Here is a 19,743-nt window from a genome sequence, read left to right as displayed (position 1 = left end):
GCGCATCTGACCCCGGAAGTTGTTGTCCGTTGCCGGGAGACGAAGGGGCAAAACAGGAAAATAATCTAGTAGTGGACGGACGTTGTTCCGGGTCTTCGGTATTTGGCGGAGATGTTAGTGAAGGCGGAGAAGAGGGCGAACTAGAGGAAAAACGGGCAGATTCCTCCTCTATTTACAAACTCCTGGGGATGCAACAAGTGGGCGCGGTGCGTCGACTTCCGGATCTGACGTCGACAAATTTTTAGAATCGAGCCGTCGACTTCGTCGAGGCTTCGCTACAGCCCTATTGGAGATGCAGCACCAATCCGTCTGTCGATATCGCGCTCCATCTTTCTCTCACTCGTGAGCAAGACCCTGAGATACCAAAACTCCTCCACTTGAGGCAGGACCTCGTCCCTGACCTGGGGAACCCTTTTCTGATTGAAGACCATGGTCTTAAGAAGAGACCTGATCCTTAGGCCACCAAAACGGTTTCCCTCAACACCTTGGCTGCACCTAGTAATCCTGTCCATAAAAGTTATGAACAGAATCGGTGACAAAGGACAGCCTTGGCAGAGTCAAACTATCGCTGGAAACTAGCTCAACTTACTGCCGGCAATGCAGACCAAGCTCTGACACCGGTCATTTCCAGTCTTGATAATGGGGTAAAGTTGTGCTAAACGTCTGATATTAGAAATGTTTTTTAGGATGATAGCTTGTGTGACTGAGGCTGTAATGGAGGCATGTATTGAGACATGCAACACTTTCTCCTCTGCTCTAAATTTGACATTGAACTCCAACATCATCGACCAGTAAACTCATTTGACTGAAGCAAACCTAGAACTTTATGGTGCCGTTTCATGCACATACAGCAGCTTGTCTATAGTGACCTACATTAAACGAGGAGCCTTTGGTCGCTGGAGGCTGAGTGCTACGAGCTGCCTCTGAAACATTCCAAGGCAGGAAGATAAAAACGTGTCAGCACAGTGCTCAGAAAGCACATCTCAGTGAAACACACTTACCATCTCTTCTTCTCGTATTTGTCTTGAAGGAACTCCTTGACTTTCTGTGGTTCTCTGAAGTCCGGTACTGATGTGGTTCTATCGTCATAAAGTCCGAGCCAAATCTGTTTACATGCCTGTAACAACAACAAAAAACCAAGAAACGACTCAGAGTCTGAAGTCTCACTGAAGCCTTTGTTAAAACAAGCCAAAGTGTTTGGTGAAAGGAGAGAAACTACAGATAAGCAAAGGTTTTCATGTTTTAACCCTCAGATTACATTTCTCTTGTCTGACATCAAGGAGTTAAAACATGGAGATTGGTTCAACAAAGTTACGGGGTGTTAAATAAGTCGACTTTCACTGGCTTTGGACAGCATTCCTGAGTATTTGTCTAATCTTGTAATGAAAGCCATAAAGGCTGTATGAGTGTTTTCTCAGGACAGAGAGCTATATACAAAACTCATTCATTCAATTTTCCCTGATGAATCAGATTTTTACTGTATTCAGTTGCTTATAATGTAGAGATAAAAAATCTATTTGCTGCAGAAATATTTGTTCAACAGCCTTGAAGGAAATTAGCTGCAGATCCAACCTCGAGTCTCCTGCTTGTCTGCCTGCCTGGCTATTTGCTACAGCTTTTATTAGACCATACTTCCCTGGTGGCATTGCACTATTTTATACTCCGTTTATCAAAAATGTCTCTTGGGTGATGATGAACTTGATGGACTTTGGTTGCTCTGCATATTAAATCATTGTCCATCAAATTAAAACAGATAAGTAGGAGCTTGCTTCCATAAAGCAACTCTTTTATAATCGACAAATATCTTTTGTTTAGTTTTTTTGTAAGTTTGCTGCATTAAAGACAGAATTTCATTTATTCAATAATTACAGGTCTAAAATAACATTTAGTTTGTAGGATTATTTTTCTACAGAATATCAAACTAAACCAGATGAAACTGTAGTTAAATTAAAGGGAGACTAGGCAGGTTTGGCTTGCTTTTAGCACCCCCTAGTGTTTGCTTAGTAGAACCGAAAGCTAAACTGATCTGGCTGTGCGTTAATCCAACAGCTGAAATGTCTTCCCAGCCTTCCTTAGTGGCTACAGGAGTGGTTCATCACTAAATTAAACAAATCAGCTGTGTTCGTGATCTAAAGGATGCAGAAAATGGCTGAAAGCAGCCTGCAGCACTAGGTATGTTGGTCTAAGACACAACAGACCGACGGGCAACTCTGAAGTTGCAAGTGGAATATTCTGGCCACAGGGGCAATAGGGGCTGGGTGGCCTTTCATTAACCCTGTAAAGGGTCATTTAAGCACATACTGGCTCAAGAAAATTATTTAAAATATAAAAAAGTTGCACAGTGTCTCTTTAAAATGAATATGAATCACAAATGTGTTATGTGCTGGAGCAAGAGTTCCCCATTCTTACCTCATTGCCGTGCTTCTGTAGGAACTCAATTTCCTGTTGCGTAAAGGTTGTCATAGAGATGGATTTGACTCTGTGGGGCGGATTCAGTCCTCGTCTGTAGAAAAAGAAATGAACAGTGGGGTCGATGTAATTAGATAGGGAAACCTAAGAGCCCACATTTCTAGATGGAGCTAATTCAGTAGCAATGAGCAGAAAAGCTGATGTCCCCGAGTATTAAAGTGGTTACAGAACAAAAGCCCCAAAACAAATCATGACAAGAAAGAGGAGAACAAAGTAAACAGATGAAATTCAATAAACAGACTAAGGACTGAGAACCTTTCCTTGGTAAATATATTAAATAACACACACTTCACTAGAGAAACTCTATTTATCTGCAAAACTTTACAGTTCCTGCAGCGACAGTTTGAATTAAAAATGCCTTGTAGCTGTTATTATCATAAGGGGTAATCAATAGGGCTTTCAAGCTCTGGAAGTATTTTTCCTGGAAGTGAAAACTAATTGAAGTCTGTCTCCAAGCTCACCAGCTGCTTTGTCTGCAAAGCTGACAAACTCTTTGTGTGCATGTGTAAGCAAAATGTTTGAAGTGAAAACCAGAAACAAGATTAGAGCCAGAACCAAGTGAGTGTGTAGGTTTACGCATAAAAACAACTCTGAACTAGAACTGCAAGCAGTTATCAACGGGTTCCAAGCCCCCAGCGCCAGTCGCCCACCCGCCCCGCCCTCAACTTCGCCAGTCCTCACGCGGTCCCGCCCCAAAAACACGTTCTCCCGCCGGCGTCCCGTCAGCTCACTTCAACCGGCGCAATGAAAGTAACACTCAGGATACGTCATTAAACCTGCAAAGCCTATACACATATCTTTCAGAGGCATGGCTGACTTCTCAATCGTGATTACAATGGAATTCCACTGTTTCCTTATTAAAGAACGTGAAGATTTAATGAGTGAGATTATCAAACAATCATCTATACATCAACAGAATATTACAAATAACATAAAGACTTGATAATGTCTTTAGATTTAATAGATTTTCAACAAAAACAATGAGTTTCATTTTGTGACTTACTGATCAATTGTTTTAAAAAATCATGAAAAATACATAAATCATCATAAAATTACCAAAATATTCTCACATGGCAGTGTTAACATGCGGAATAATATGATGTTGTTTTTAAATCAGTTGACTCAAAGCTTTTTTGAAGAAAAATTAGGAAATATAACTATAAAGGTCACAACAAAAATTTAAATATTCATAAAAAAATAGTGCTACTTTCTATAATTAGGAGAAAAATCTCAGATCACCATAGGTACGTGTGGAATGTTGTAAATGGCTTATATTTACTGTATACCTAAAAAGTTTTCTAACAAAAATTAATTACGTTGTTGTCCAACTATACAGAAAAACTGGTAAAAAGTTAAAAATTAATTAAAAATCTATGCTTTTGTACAGAAATCTCAAAATATTCCCAGGTTGCCTCTGTGACGTGAGAATTCTTCTTGTATTTTTGTTGGGGTCATAAATGTAAAACTGTACTTACAATAAAATAATATTTGCATTAGTGTCTGTAGACAAAAATATGTCCTAAAATTAAACACAAGGGGGAGCTCATATCAAGACGACATTTTTTTTGTTTCATAAACCACCTAAGAGTGAACTTTGTAGCAAATTACAAGAAGGTTGTGAGAACAGAATTTGCGCTACAATTGCTAGCCTAAAAATGTATTTTCATAAATATAAAGCGTAAACCTCAACATGGAGCTGCGGCTTTCGTGACATAAGCTCTAGCCTATCCAGCTAACACAATCTGGAAATCTTAGCCTCTTACATGCAAATAATGATTTTTAGGAAATTTTTCAAATTTGAAATTTTAAATGATCATAAGCCACGCCCACTTTGATAAATCATTACCATATTGATAATGTAATCTTAAGACTCTATAGTGATGACAACCACTAAGTTTCGTGCAGATCCATTTAGCCAGTTCAGCAGTATAATTTCTTCCCAGTTATAGCGCCCCCTATTGTTTAATCAAGTTGAAAACCAGGACATACACTTGAATTGACCTTAGGTATGACTGTTATGAACAGCTTTGAAAAATGTCAAAATCTTTTGAAGTTACTCTAAAAAAACTTTTTCATTCTCCAAAATTTTAAAAAAAAAATCATATTAAAAAAAATAAGCAAATTATCCAAAATCCCTTCACATCTTTTGGTCAGCCGCTCCTCCTCTCTTGTCAGGGAAAGATGTGATGTGATTGAGTTTGACGGCCGGGAGGAGTTAACGAAAGTACGTTGGACTTACTATGCAAATTTCTACTAATTTGCATAAGTTTAAAACATTTTTTAAAATACTCATCTAAATTTGACTGACTCAATGAACATACTGGATGAGATCATTTGTTTTTTTACGAAAGTAATGGGGAGAAACATGCCAAAAATATTTTTGGGGTACCACAGCGCCACCTATTGGACAAAATTCAAAAAATTTTCTGTGATTGTAGATGTCATTATGACTGATATGAATTGTAATTTTCTGTATAGAATATGTATTTTTCAGGAGTAAATGGGCGAAAACGTTTAAAGCCTATTTATACCCTATAAGCCACGCCCACTTTTTAATCATTTTCAAAATATAGCTTAAGGGTCCGATGATTAACATATGTGCCAAGTTCTGTGGAAATCCATCAAGCCGTTTAGCTGAAACAAACTTTTTGACTCTTTAGCGCCCCCTATTGGTGAATCCACACAAAATCGGGTAGATAGGGCTTACCGCTCATACTTCATAAGGGTGTAGAGTCTCATCAATTTATCTTGAGAAATGGTGAAGATATAATCAATTACCACATGTGCTAGCTAGCACACTGATTTTGACATGGTGTCATTAGCCCAATTTTCAATATTTCTGCCTTTTTCTTCATCACCACAACTTATCTTAGTCCATAGATCATATGTACGAAGTTTGAAGTTGATTCGACGAAAAATGACGAATAGGTGATTAAAAGTAAGTTTTGAGTTTTTTGCGATCTAGCAAAAAATCTAGTTAGGCGGAAATGGGCGTGGCCAATACAAAAAAGATGGAGAATCAACCAAGGATCATGTACATATAAAGTTTATGACTGTAGGACCTACGGTTTGGGAGCTAGTAGCTGAAACGTGTTGACCTCCGCAATAGCGCCACCTAGGTGACGCGGGGTCCAAATTTTCGAATCTGAGTAGCGGTCAGGATTTTGTATCAGACTGCCATGTCAGATTTTTCCTGGCAATTTCTGGCTCCTGCCCCCATACAAACGTAGCGGAGAAGAATAATAAATAACTAGAACTGCAAGCAGTTATCAACGGGTTCCAAGCCCCCAGCGCCAGTCGCCTACCCGGCCCTGCCCTCCACTTCGCCAGTCCTCACGCGGTCCTGCCCCAAAAACACGTTCTCCCGCCGGCGTTCGTCAGCTCACTTCAACCGGCGCAATGAAAGTAACACTCAGGATACGTCATTAAACCTGCAAAGCCTATACACATATCTTTCAGAGGCATGGCTGACTCCTCAATCGTGATTACAATGGAATTCCACTGTTTCCTTATTAAAGAACGTGAAGATTTAATGAGTGAGGTTATCAAACAATGATCTATACATCAACAGAATATTACCAATAACATAAACACTTGATAATGTCTTTAGATTTAAAAGATTTTCAACAAAAACTATGAGTTTCATTTTGTGACTTACTGAACAAATGTTTTAAAAAATCATGAAAAATACATAAATCATCCTAAAATTACCAAAATATTCTCACATGGCAGTGTTAACATGCGGAATAATATGATGTTGTTTTTAAATCAGTAGACTCAAAGCTTTTTTGAAGAAACATTGGGAAATATAACTATAAAGGTCACAACAAAAATAAAAATATTCATAAAAAAATAGTGCTACTTTCTAAAATTAGGAGAAAAATCTCAGATCACCATAGGTACATGTGGGATGTTATAAATGGCTTATATTTACTGTATACCTAAAAAGCTTTCTAACAAAAATTAATTACGTTGTTGTCCAAATATACAGAAAAACTGGTAAAAAGTTAAAAATTCATTAAAAATATACGCTTTTGTACAGAAATCTCAAAATATTCCCAGGTTGCCTCTGTGATGTGAGAATTCTTCTTATATTTTTGTTTGGGTCATAAATGTAAAACTGTACTTACAATAAAATAATACTTGCATTAGTGGCTGTAGACAAAAATATGTCCTATAATTAAACACTAGGGGGAGCTCAAATCAAGACGACATTTTTTTTGTTTCATAACCCACCTAAGAGTGAACTTTGTGGCAAATTACAAGAAGATTGTGAGAACAGAATTTGCGCTACAATTGCTAGCCTAAAAACGTATTTTCGTAAATATAAAGCGCAAACCTCTTTGTGGAGCTGCGGCTTTCGTGACATAAGCTCTAGCCTATTCATTTAACACAATCTGGAAATCTTAGCCTCTTACATGCAAATAGTGATTTTTAGGAAATTTTTCAAATTTGAAATTTTAAATGATCATAAACCACGCCCACTTTGATCAATCATTACCATATTGATAATGTAGTCTTAAGACTTTATAGTGATGACAGCCACTAAGTTTCGTGCCGATCCATTTAGCCGGTTCAGCAGTATAATTTCTTCCCAGTTATAGCGCCCCCTATTGTTTAATCAAGTTGAAAACCAGGACATACACTTGAATTGACCTTAGGTATGACTGTTATGAACAGCTTTGAAAAATGTCAAAATCTCTTGAAGTTACGCTAAAAAAACTTTTTCATTCCCAAAAAATTATTTAAAAAAATCATATTTAAAAAAATAAGCAAATTATCGAAAATCCCTTCACATCTTTTGGTCAGCCGCTCCTCCTCTCTTGTCAGGGAAAGTTTTGATGTGATTGAGTTTGACGGCCGGGAGGAGTTAACGAAAGTACGTTGGACTTACTATGCAAATTTCTACTAATTTGCATAAGTTTAAAACATTTTTTAAATTACTCATCTAAATTTGACTGACTCAAAGAACACATTGGAATAGATCATTTGTTTTTTTACAAAAGAAATGGGGAGAAACATGCCAAAAATATTTTTGGGGTACCAGAGCGCCACCTATTGGACAAAATTCAAAAAATTTTCTGTGATTGTAGATGTCACGATGACTGATATGAATTGTAATTTTCTGTATAGAATATGTATTTTTCATGAGTAAAAGGGCGAAAATTTTTAAAGCCTATAAGCCACGCCCACTTTTTAATCATTTTCAAAATATAGCTTAAGGGTCCGACGATTAACATATGTGCCAAGTTCTGTGGAAATCCATCAAGCCGTTTAGCTGAAACAAACTTTTTGACTCTTTAGCGCCCCCTATTGGTGAATCCAAACAAAATGGGGTAGATAGGACTTACCGCTCATACTTTGTAAGGTTCTAGAGTCTCATCAATTTATTTTGAGAAATGGTGAAGATATCATCAATTAACACATGTGCTAGCTAGCGCACTGATTTTGACATGGTGTCATTAGCCCAATTTTCAATATTTCTGCATTTTTCTTCATCACAACAACTTAGCCTAGTCCATAGATCACATGTACGAAGTTTGAAGTTGATTCGACGAAAAATGTCGAATAGGTGATTAAAACTAAGTTTTGCATTTTTTGCGATCTAGCAAAAAATCTAGTTAGGCGGAAATGGGCGTGGCCAATACAAAAAAGATGGAGAATCAATCAAGGATCATGTGCATATAAAGTTTTTGACTGTAGGACCTACGGTTTGGGAGCTAGTAGCTGAAACGTGTTGACCTCTGCAATAGCGCCACCTAGGTGACCCGGGGTCCAAATTTTCGAATCTGAGTAGCGGTCAGGATTTTCTATCAGACTGCCATGTCAGATTTTTCCTTGCAATTTCAGGCTCTTGCGCCCATACAGACACAGCGGAGAAGAATAATAATAATAAATAATAAATAATAAATAATGAAAAATCCGTAGAAAAACAATAGGGTTCCCTGCCCTTTGGGCTTGGAACCCTAATAATGAAAAATCCGTAGAAAAACAATAGGGTTCCCTGCCCTTTGGGCTTGGAACCCTAATAATGAAAAATCCGTAGAAAAACAATAGGGTTCCCTGCCCTTTGGGCTTGGAACCCTAATGAAACACTGAATGCAGTTTACAGCAAAACCTCCTCAATCATCCTCTTGCTTCTCATTTACATTAGCTACATAAGCGGGGAATGCTAACAGTATCAGAATGTTAAAAACATACAAAAACAATTACCATTTGCTGCAGAGCCGGAGCCGTCGAGGATGTTTGCCCACAAGGTGGGGAGAAAATAAACATTCAACAAGGTACTTTATCTCTCTGCACCTTAAACAAAGTGATGCATCACTCAGATGATGGTGCCTTCCAATCACAAGTGTTCATCTGAAGTATGAAAATTCAACACTTTTCTAATGAGCAAACCTCTCATTGGAGCAAATCTCAAACATGAGACAAAACATAATATAATAAACAGAGAGGCCTAGAGTGAAATACTAGACCAAACTGCTAAATTATTGACCAGCGTTACGTTGTCATCCCACCCATTCTTTATGCATCCAACAAAACAGAAACAACAATTAGCTCTAATTAATTCCTCAAAGGCTGTCGAGGACGGAAACACCCATTAAGCACGGCCAGACATCAGCATGTGTGAAATGTCTTTTAAACATGGGAGTAGATCACTGACGACTATCTAAAGATGCTTTTAAAACTTTATTAATTTGTTTCAACTTTGGTTCACGCCGACATTTTCTAGGAAAACAGTGAAAGCAAGATCAACTTGTGTGTATTTGAGTCGTGACGTATTCTTCAGTCCCCAGAGGTCGGAATGTGATCAGATCCTTTTCTGATGAAAATGGGTGTACTGGCAAGAAGCTGCCGATACGATATTATCACACTACAGGGGAGATGATACAATATATTGTGATACAGAGAAAGATATGTTATGTGTAACTTTTAAAATGACGGTGTGTATTTTCCTTGGCAATAGGGGGCAGTATATACCTAAATCTATTTGGAAAATTCACGTAAGACACTTCCTAGATAAATCCCGTGTCATCACGAGATCTCGTTCTGTCAGAATGAAGGAGGTAAACCTGCTGCTGCCTAGTGGCTGTAGTTTGAATTGCGCCACACAAAAGAGATGCAGTAAATGTTGCATGTAAATTCTCAATACAAAAATCAATACACTGCTTTAATATGATTCTGTATCATACAAAAATATTTGCTATATTTCAGTGTATCTATATTTTTACATCTTAATTTATATCCCTATATATGTACATTTTTATACATGGTCTGTACTTTAAAAAATCGTGTTCAATTGCTATGTATATAAAGTTATTTTGTGTTTTCACCTAGATTCCTTTTGCTATCAGAGCTGTGTAACACTTACATTTCTCATTTGTGAGATAATAAATGTTTATTCTATTCTTTATGCTGGTTCACTCTGGCAATTAAATTAAGTGTTTATCCTTTTGTCAAAAACACTTGATTTTTTTAAGTGTGTTTTTACTCTGAAGCAGCTTTAGCGCATAATGGCAGTCAGGTTGTTGTTGGGTCCCGCATTCTGTCTGCACGCTGATGAAAGGGTCCATACTCCCACAATGTTTCTGTTTCACAATGTAAAGATTTTGTTAGGATAAAAACTGCAGAAGTAAAATTATGTATAAAAAAAAAATCACAATTCTGGAGGAACAGCTGTTTAAACAGCCTCACGTGCATCCTATTTTAAGTCTGTGTATACAAAGCAGTGGCATCAGAATAGTGTCACATATTGCACAGTAAAATAATTATGACCTCATTGCTACTGTACACCAAACAACTGAGCCAGGGGGGCTGGTATCATTTGCATACTGAAACAGCTCCAAGCTGAGAGAAACTGGCAATGTAAAGCTTTAGGAAAATGACACTAGCAAAAAAGATGTGTGTAGGTTTGTGACATTCATGTCCCTTTAAAAGGCTGAACCACCTTGAGTCACATGACAACATGACTCGTAATACACACGATGGAAAACTTTTGTTTTTGTGCATACTTATAGTTATCTTTCATTTATCGTTACTGAAGTAAACTCTTTAATATATCGTGATATTGACTTTAGGACATATTGCCCAGCCCTACTGTGCCAGTAGCTTATATAAAGGAGCTTTTTCTGTGGGTTGACAGGTGATGGAAAGCACAATAAGAAGACAACGAATTTAACATATTTTGCTGGCAACATTGGCGGAGCCTGTAAGTAAAAGTAAGAGTAATGTCTTTGGCGGTGAAGCAAAGAACTAAGAGAGAGCAACAACGTGGCCTACACTCTTTGAGGGTGCTGAAGGAGGCTAGGAAATCACAGACTGATGTTGACCTGGCTTTGTTGCTACTGGAAATGTAAGTAATATTGGGTGTGGACCTTTTAACTTCATGGCTTCTTTTAGTATCAGCTGGCTCGTGTTAGCATTAACTCGTTGATAGCGTGAGCAACAACAGGCTGCTGCAGGGTTGTTTAATTTTGCTTTAAACCTAGCCTAGTGAACTAGACCAAATTCTTGCTTTGCAAAGTTTGAAAGACAACGGTAGAACTAGGGATGGGTACCTTTGACATCTGAATCGATCCGGTACTAATTCCCGGTACCTACGAATCGATACCGGTACTTAACGGTACCAATTTTCGATACTTTTGAGTGTTTATTATTTTAATTCTCTTTTATAATTTTATATATATTTTTCTCAATATATAACCATATTTGATAAATATCACGATAAATAACATTCAACTGTTTGTATTTTAACATCGTCCTTGTAGTTTTATAAGCTGATAATTAAACTGAAGCAAACATCTTTACTGTGAACTAAATTTACTGTGTATCTTCATTCCTTTTGCCGTCTTTTTTCATTTGATTTTTCCTACTGGGAAGTTAGAATTTCCGAGGAGAAAGCGAACGCACCATTAGCTGATAACAAAGGTAGCAATGGAAGCTAACATATCAAGCTACGTTATCTTTAACAGTTTATTTAACTGCTGGAGCAGATTAAAACGATGATGCCTCACATTTAGATCGTTGTCGCTGGTTTCATCTTCACCCAATCACCCGTCGCATTTAGTAAAGTGAAGCCAAACTTTAGAGCGCGTTCATGTTCTTCTAGGCGGAAATTCGGAGTTCCGAGGAGAAAGCGAACGCACCATTAGCGAAACGGAAGCTAACATATCAAGCTAACTTTATCTTAAACATTTCATTTACCTACCGGAGCAGATTAAGATGAGGATGTCTCACTTCGATCGTTGTCTGTCGCTGGTTTCATCACCCAGGTACCCATCACATTTAGAGAAGTGGACCCGAGCTTTAGCGTGCGTTCTTTCTACCATGCTGCTCTGTTTACAACTCACTCGCAGGGACTGACGACACAACGCTCTTGCGCATGCGCAGCTGTCTAGGCAAGTTCTCGTTATGATGGACGGGTACCGAAACGAGGCACCGTTTGAAATGACGTGAATCGGTGCTCGGTCGGTACTATGGAATTCGGTCGGTACCTTAAAAATACCGAATTCGGTACCCATCCCTAGGTAGAACCCGCCCCACAACCGAGAGCCGTCAATGGAGCATGGCTAGATTAAATAATACATTTATTTAGTCTGGCTTGCCAGGCTACTTTAAACCAACAGAAGGGAAACTGGACACTTATTTAGTATCAAATCAATAGTATCAAATAAAACAAAGTCTTGAGAAAGAGGAAATGTTTTTCAATTGAAGTCATGCTTGGCAGTTATCCATGATATTGTGTGTGTGTGTGTGTGTGTGTGTGTGTGTGTGTGTGTGTGTGTGTGTGTGTGTGTGTGTGTGTGTGTGTGTGTGTGTGTGTGTGTGTGTGTGTGTGTGTGTGTGTGTGTGTGTGTCACCTGCCTACTTCTGGTATTGTCCTTTCTGCTTACTCGGGACACACAAGGCTGGAAGGGGCTACTTTCTGCCACGAGTGATTCACCAGAAAGACATTGGTGTTCCTCCTGGGAAGGTCTCCACCTTCACCGAGAATGTGTTTACATAGCAGATTCCAACACCACCCATTAAAAACCCACAACTAGATTGAGGGAGATGTCTGGAAGGAGATAGGCTCATTGTGACTGAGTAGTTGATCTCCCTTGCACTTTTTTTTTTAAACAAAAAATGAGCAGTGGTCATGACTCATTACATATTCAGCTGTCCTGATTTTTAGATAATAGAGAACAAACATGAAAGAGAACAATTCTGAGCAACTCTTTTCATTGTCTTGCTTTGTTCTGATCTTCTTACCACAAGTTTTGTTTCCAGTTAGTGACAACTTTCGACTAAATTAGGCAACATCATAACCCACGCTTGAGAAAACGTAAAGAAAATAGGCCTGCAATGAATTTTTTTATTTAGAGTTATAAGATAATGATTTAAATTTACCCGACGACAGGAATTTGGCATTAAATTATTAGATCATTAGTTAAAGAGCAAGTCACCCCCCTACCAGAGTATTACTCAACTCCCACTTCCTGTTTGAAAAACGCAATAAATGCTGTTGCCTAGCAGACCGAGAGGGCAGAGCCGCTAACAAATACACACGCAAACACAGGCTCACAATGACATTGTGACATCATGTGGTACCAGCTAACATTCTAGGGTACCTCTTAGCCAATAGCGATGGCAGATTTAAATTCAACTGCAGTGCAGTTTTTACCTGACAACGGCACGACTGACAGCTTTAGGCAGAAAATGAAAATTTTAACTAAAATGCACTAAAGTGCAAAACTATTGACTGCACGTGTCTGCAGCACGATTAGACACACCATTATATAGTTCATCAGGAAAAAAAAAGTTGATTCAGGGGTGACTTGCTCTTTAACAAAAAGATGAGTTAGTCAAATACATGTTTCCATTTCTGAATAACCAATATTATACCGTCTCTGGGATTAATAAATCTTCACAAAGCACTTTCAATGTTTGTTTTCCAGACTTTCCAGCATCACATGGTGGTGATGATGTAAATGAATGGTACACATGTGCATCAATTACTTCTCACACATTCCTGTCCCATGAAGTAACCCATAAAATACATTTTTGTGCTCTAAATAACATATATTGTATTAATGGCCAGGCAAGCCATCCTATTTATTTAGTTACATGCAGTAGCTCAGGAGATAGAGCGGGTTGTCTAGTAATCAAGGTTACAGGTTTGATCCCGGCTCCGACCAGAGAATTCTGCTGTTGTGTCCTTGAGCAAGAGACAGTTAACCCGCCTTGCATGCTGGTGGTGATCAGAGGGACCAGTGGCGCCAGTGTTCAGCAGGCCTGGTCTCTGTCAGCACACCCCAGGGCAACTGTAGCTACATCGTAGCTCATCCTCATGGGATGAATGGGTGGTTGACTGATTGTGTTGTGAAGAGCCTTGGGGGGGGGGGGGGGGGGACCCTAAGAAGGCACTACATAAATACAGGCCATTTACACTGTCTGGCCTTGACCCATAGACGGAGCTCAGTCATGGGGTGGCATCTACTCGGTTGTCTTTCAAACTATCTCTGCATGCGGTTGGACAGAGCTCGGACCAATGAGACCAACAAACAGTGACGTATTCATCACTAGGGATGAGTACCAAATTCTGTACTTTTTAAGGCACCGACCAAATTCCATAGTACCGACTGAGTACTGATTCATGTCATATCAAACGGTGCCTTGTTTCGGTACTTGTGCCATGCGCAAGAGCGTAACGTCGTCAGTCACTGTGGGCGAGCTGTAAACAAAGAGAGGAAGTGTTCTGAAGTTTGGGCCCACTTCACTAAATGCGATGGGCTATTGGGTGATGATGAAACCAGCGATAAAGATCTGAATATGAGGCATCTTAATCTGATCCAGCAGCTAAATAAACTGTTTAAGATAACGTTAGCTTGACAGTTTAGTTTTTGTTTTACATAGCTAATGGTGCGTTCACTTTCTCCTCAGAAATTCCAACTTCCGAGTAGGAAAAATAAACAGTTTGAAAATGAACAGCAAAAGGAACAAAGATACACAGTAAATTTAGTTCACAGCAAAGATGTTTGCTTCAGTGGGTCCTTGTAGTTTATAAAACTACAAGGACCCACCATCACACAGTTTGTCCAGATGAGAAAGGAGAGGAAAAGGAGTACATGGAGCTGGGTTTAGTTTGTGGAACACCACAATATTATAATACATACAGTTGTACGGTATCGACATTTGCTTTAGTTTGATTTGTAGTTTATAATATATGGTCTCCTCATCAGAGTTATTCCAGGGGCATAGAAGAGGATTAGGAGTACATGGAGCTGAGTTTGTTTTTGGATAATTTAGAAACAGTTGTTGTTAAACATCTTTGGTGTGTTCTTACTGTGTTTAGTTTCTAATTCCATGTTTGGTACTTTTTAAGGAGGAGTTGTTGTTAAAGGTTTTCATAATGATGAATTTTATACAATACTACGATGAAAAAAATGCAAACAGTTGTATCATGATATTGATCAAATGTGGTTATATATTGGAAAAATAACATATATGTAATTAAAAAAGTGAGTTAAATAATTATTACACTCAAAAGTATCAAAAATTGGTACCGTTAAGTACCGTTATCGATTCGTAGGTACCGGGAATTGGCACAGTATCGATTCAAATGTCAAAGGTACCCATCCCTATTCATCAAATGGAAATCAGTCAACAGGGCAGTCCACCATACAGGAAGCCATAAGAAATACATCCTTTTTTAAAATAGATATCTTCAGTACCTCTATCTGCTCAAAGAAAAGCTCAAGACTAAATCGTCCTAAGCCTATGCCATCTTTGTAGTTTTTCTTTGTTACAGCACTGGTGCTGAGCCCACTCAACGTCTCTCTATAAACATAAAGCGCTGAAAGGCTGGACCTTAACTTGTTCGGGCCAAGAGTAGACCTGCTGAATGGAGTGTGGCCAGACTAACCTTTTGCTACCACTACAGTTCATCCAGAATTCCTCATTCTCAAACTCATTTTTAACAAACTATTCACTTAAAGGCACACTAGGCAGTTTTGCTTGCTTTATCAGCCCCCAGTGTCCGTTTTTAATTATCTGTGGTAAAAGCAAAAGTGAAACCTATCTCCTCGTTATGCATTTGTCTTTTTAACACCTTAACCTAACTGCTGAAATGTCTCCTTGGCCTTCATTAGTGTCTACAGGAGTGATTCATCACTAAATGAAACAAATCAGCTGTGTTCATGGTGTAAAACATACAGGAAAAGTGCTGCAGGCAGACTGCAGTGCCAGGTTTGTAAGCTCAATTTTTTCTAAGTGTAAAAGGTGTCAGCCCGGCACTCTGAAGTTGCAAATGCAGTATTGTGGCCACAGAGGGCAGTGTGACATTTCTTTAACCTTGTAAAGGGTAATTTTAAACATACTGGCTCAATAAATTGATTTTAAAATGTGAATAATTTGCATAGTATCCTTTTAACCCCTTTTCAAGGGGTTTCGTTTGAGTGTTTGCCGCCTTCTCAATTTAACCGTTCTACCTGATATATCTCAGTTGGTTGAATCCTCTGATAATTACCTTTTTATCCTGGAATATTTACAAATACATAACTCTGAACTAGGGTTGTCACTGTGTGATAATTTAACCTCACAGTTATTGTGACCAAAATTACCACGGTTTTCGGTATTATCGCTGTATTTTTTTTAAACGTGCTACATTTTCACACAATTAAATAAACCCTGTATGTCAGGAAATATTGTCCTCAGTTTGTGTCAAATTTTTGCCTAAAATGTGTTATTTTGTAATTATGTTGTTTATTTGTTTACATTTTTTCCCTTTAGTCTTTAAAATACCAATATTTGCCCATAACTTCTTATTTTTTGTCTGTTTGATGTCATCATTTAAAAAGTATTAGATCAGATGATACTCTGTACTCAAGTAGCCTTCTAATCAGATACTTTTTTACCCTTACTTGAGTAATAAACCCTATATCAGGAAAATATCTTCCTCGGTTTGTGTCCTTCCAGTGAGCTTTGCAGATTTGGGAAAATGTCATCAGGCAGTAATCATTGTTAAATTCATAATTATTCTCGGAGAGAGACCAACTCTTATCTGCCCCTGGGAGCCCCGTAATGCATAGCGTCATTTCTATATGGGGGGTGTCCGCGACACGGTTATATGCAGGTAGCGGCGCTGCGGCTGCTTTATATAGCGACTCAACCCTCAACCCAAATCCTCAGATCACGCATTTTAGCTAAAACGCTAACGTTAGCCTGCCTTGCGTTGACTGTAGAGTTGTGGGTGATGGTCACGCAGATGTGTCATGAGATTTGAAGCGTTGCTGCCTTTCACAGACACGTTTTCTGCATGTGCTGCAAACAGGATAGCCGTCTTCTATCAACTGTCCCTCGGCATTCTTCAAATATCCAAAATATGCCCGTACTTCCCACTTTGTCTTCTTTGAGGGATAAAAAATGTCCTGAGCACTGCCGTCTCCTCCTATGGTCATTATTTCAGCTTTAGCTTCAAGAAAGTTTTGGTTGTAAACAACAAAGTGCGCATGTGCCGCCGGCAACTTCAGCAGATGATACGGTGGCTGGTAAGGGTCACCGCGCCTACACCGCAGCCACGGTAATCCACAGAGATAATATAGTTTTTTAAAAAACAAGACAGTTATTATTATTGTCAACTTTTTTACCAGGGTTTACTGCTACACCGGTTACCATGACAACCCTACTCTGAACAAACGTCACATCTGTTTCCAATATAAAAAGACATCAGTAACAAGGGACCTTGGAATTTAAAATACATATAATGAATAAAACACTTGGGCTGCACAGTGGTTAGAGCTGTTGCCTTGCAGCAAGAAGGTCCTGGGTTCGCTTCCCAGCCTAGGATCTTTCTGCATGGAGTTTGCATGTTCTCCCTGTGCATGCGTGGGTTCTCTCCGGAGTACTCCGGCTTCCTCCCACAGTCCAAAAACATGACTTTTAGGTTAATTGGTCTGTCTAAATCAGGAGTGGGGAACCCTGGTCCTCAACGGCCGGTATCCTGCTCCAACACCTCTGATTCAGTGGTTGATTCACCTGCTCAGCATCTCATCAAGCCCTGCAGAAGCCTGTTAATCACCTGCTGATTGAAGTCAGGTGTGTTGAAGCAGGGCTGAAAATAAAATATGCTGGATGGTAGCCCTCGATGGACCAGGGTTCCCCACCCCTGGTCTAAATTGTCCTTAGGTGTGTGTGTGTGCATAATTGTTTGTCCTGTGTGTCTCTGTGTTGCCCTGTGATGGACTGGCTCTCTGTCTAGCATGTAGCCTGCCTGATTGCCCATTGACCACTGAAGTTGGGCCCCCCCACCCCCGACCCTACGTGGACAAGCGGGTTCAGGAAATAGATGGATGGATGGATGGATAAAACACTTCTCAAACTCATAAAAATGTCTGTGGTGTTTTACGTACTTGAGCGTGACTCACTGCGTAAAGAGTTTGCCAAACCCAAAATATTTGTCCGAGGTTAATATATCTGGATAACAATGTCTGATGAAACAGTCTCTGCAACAGCTTTTCAAAGGACTTTGTGCACTCGTAATAAACCAATGTCCCCTGCAATCACTTCGCTTCTCTAAAAATTATTAGGAAAAAGTGAGAGAGACAGTGACCTGATCTCTCTGCCACTTCCTGTTGCACACATCACATCCTGCTGATGTTGCAGTGCAGAGAGGCCACAGACACTTCCTGAGCCTAAAAACCACTCAGCTTCACTCATCTATCAGCCAGGAAGGAATTTAGTGAAAGTCATCTCAAACTATAGAAGATACCCCCACTCAACTCTGTGCAAAAATGTGCAAAGAGCAAGCTATAGTGGAAAGATAATTTTATGCAACAGATCTTCCAATTCTAATGCATCGGTATCACCTAGACCAGGAACATTAAACCCTTTCAAACCTTCAGACTGCTGTGTTAAGGTGTTTTATAAGCAGATGGAAACAAGACATTGAATGTTTCACTAATCTCAAACCTGAAGCTACAGATGCTTGGTTACGCAACTCCACAGCAAAGATTTAGGAGTCAAGAAAACACCCAGTTACATTGTAACTATACCTGCAGCAGGGTTAGCAGGGAAAGTGCTCTTGGTCTGATGCCAGAGCCTGAAGCTGATATTTCAAGTTAATCAGATACACACGAACACAGGTGACTGGGCGAAACATAACAGATGATGTGGAATGGCTCTTATCGGTCAAATCTTAAAATAATGCCCCAGATGTCATGTTTGTAATCATCAAATCAAAACACCAAACAGAAATTTCTAAGGAAGTTGGGTGTTGCTTTTCCAGCAACTAGTAGTAGCATCTGGCAACGGGCTTATCTGTAGACCTAGCTTGCAAGTGTCAGATAAGTTCACAGGCTAGCCCTGGATGCTAAAGTTAGCCACCATGTAGGTTCTTTGTGGAGCACTGGCACCTCTGGGTACCCCACCCAAAAGGGCACAATGAGACCATGTCAACACGACTAAACTCGCGGATACTCCAAACACCCTGGTTCTGTCCACCGTTAGCTCCCGCTAACAGGTTTGGGGCTCACCCAAATGAATGTCCTGAAACGTTATATCATGTCATGTGTGGGCTATGGTGGAACATATGCGCAGCGCGAAACTTAATACTTACAGGATGCCAGAGCAGGAGGTGCACACGAAAGAGCCCACGGTCATGTTGGCATAGGTTGGGCCGCGCTGGTCGCAGTCAAAGCACTTTCTGTTGGGGGGCAAACTCGTCATTTCCCTCAGCATCTTCAGGTGTTTCTCCTCTTGTTTTCGTTTGGCACTCGCCGCCATGATAAAGGATATACAGCACCGATAAATAAAATCGGGGGAGGTTTAAATGTCAGCTACAACTGAAACAAAGGGCTGTGCTGTTTAACGGTTGCCGACTCGTGCTAACGGCAGCCAGGGGGTGGTTAAAGTGGCTCCGTTGTCAGGGCGGGCGGCCTCACGTCTCCTAGAAAAAGAGGCTCACGCACTCAAGAGGGGAACAAGATACTTCCTGCTATCGACTTCCGCTTTCCCTAAAACCCTGTTATTAGGCAGACTACGCTGCACATAGAATAGAATATACATAAATACGTACGATACCTGAACGTTCTGGGCGGAATGTAGCAAAATTTGGTCTAGCAGTTGGAAGTCAAATGTAATAATCAAACTATTAGGTCGCGACTGGCAAAATGTCTGAACAATAACTGTTATATGAAATATTCGAGTTCGGTATATTTCAAAATTATTCCAGGTAATGAAGTATAATCTCTAGCCAGAACAAAAACATTTTGTCAGAAATGTCCTGGTTTTATTACA

At 39.5% G+C, this 19,743-nt stretch overlaps 1 protein-coding gene across 7 annotated transcripts in view; it reads right to left on the bottom strand.

Moving 5' to 3' along the window:
* The window catches only part of agfg1a (ArfGAP with FG repeats 1a), a 36,572-nt gene extending 17,167 nt beyond the window's left edge, over positions 1-19,405 (bottom strand). For 2 of the 7 annotated variants that reach the window (XM_054743406.2, XM_054743407.2), the window contains exons 1-3: positions 19,064-19,404; positions 2,410-2,503; positions 1,002-1,117 (exon numbers count right to left, since the gene is read on the bottom strand). In XM_054743406.2, the coding sequence (XP_054599381.1) occupies positions 1,002-1,117; positions 2,410-2,503; positions 19,064-19,230 (377 nt within the window). In that variant the 5' untranslated portion in view covers positions 19,231-19,404. Of the gene's footprint in view, positions 1-1,001; positions 1,118-2,409; positions 2,504-19,063 lie in introns of all 7 variants that reach the window. The other 5 variants (XM_015951775.3, XM_054743408.2, XM_054743409.2 and 2 more) reach the window with 3 other exon arrangements.
* Between the last annotated feature and the right edge of the window lie 338 nt (positions 19,406-19,743).

This window comes from Nothobranchius furzeri, chromosome 13, assembly GCF_043380555.1.
Source record: "Nothobranchius furzeri strain GRZ-AD chromosome 13, NfurGRZ-RIMD1, whole genome shotgun sequence".
NCBI lineage: Eukaryota > Metazoa > Chordata > Actinopteri > Cyprinodontiformes > Nothobranchiidae > Nothobranchius > Nothobranchius furzeri.
This window is presented reverse-complemented; position numbering and strand designations above follow the sequence as displayed.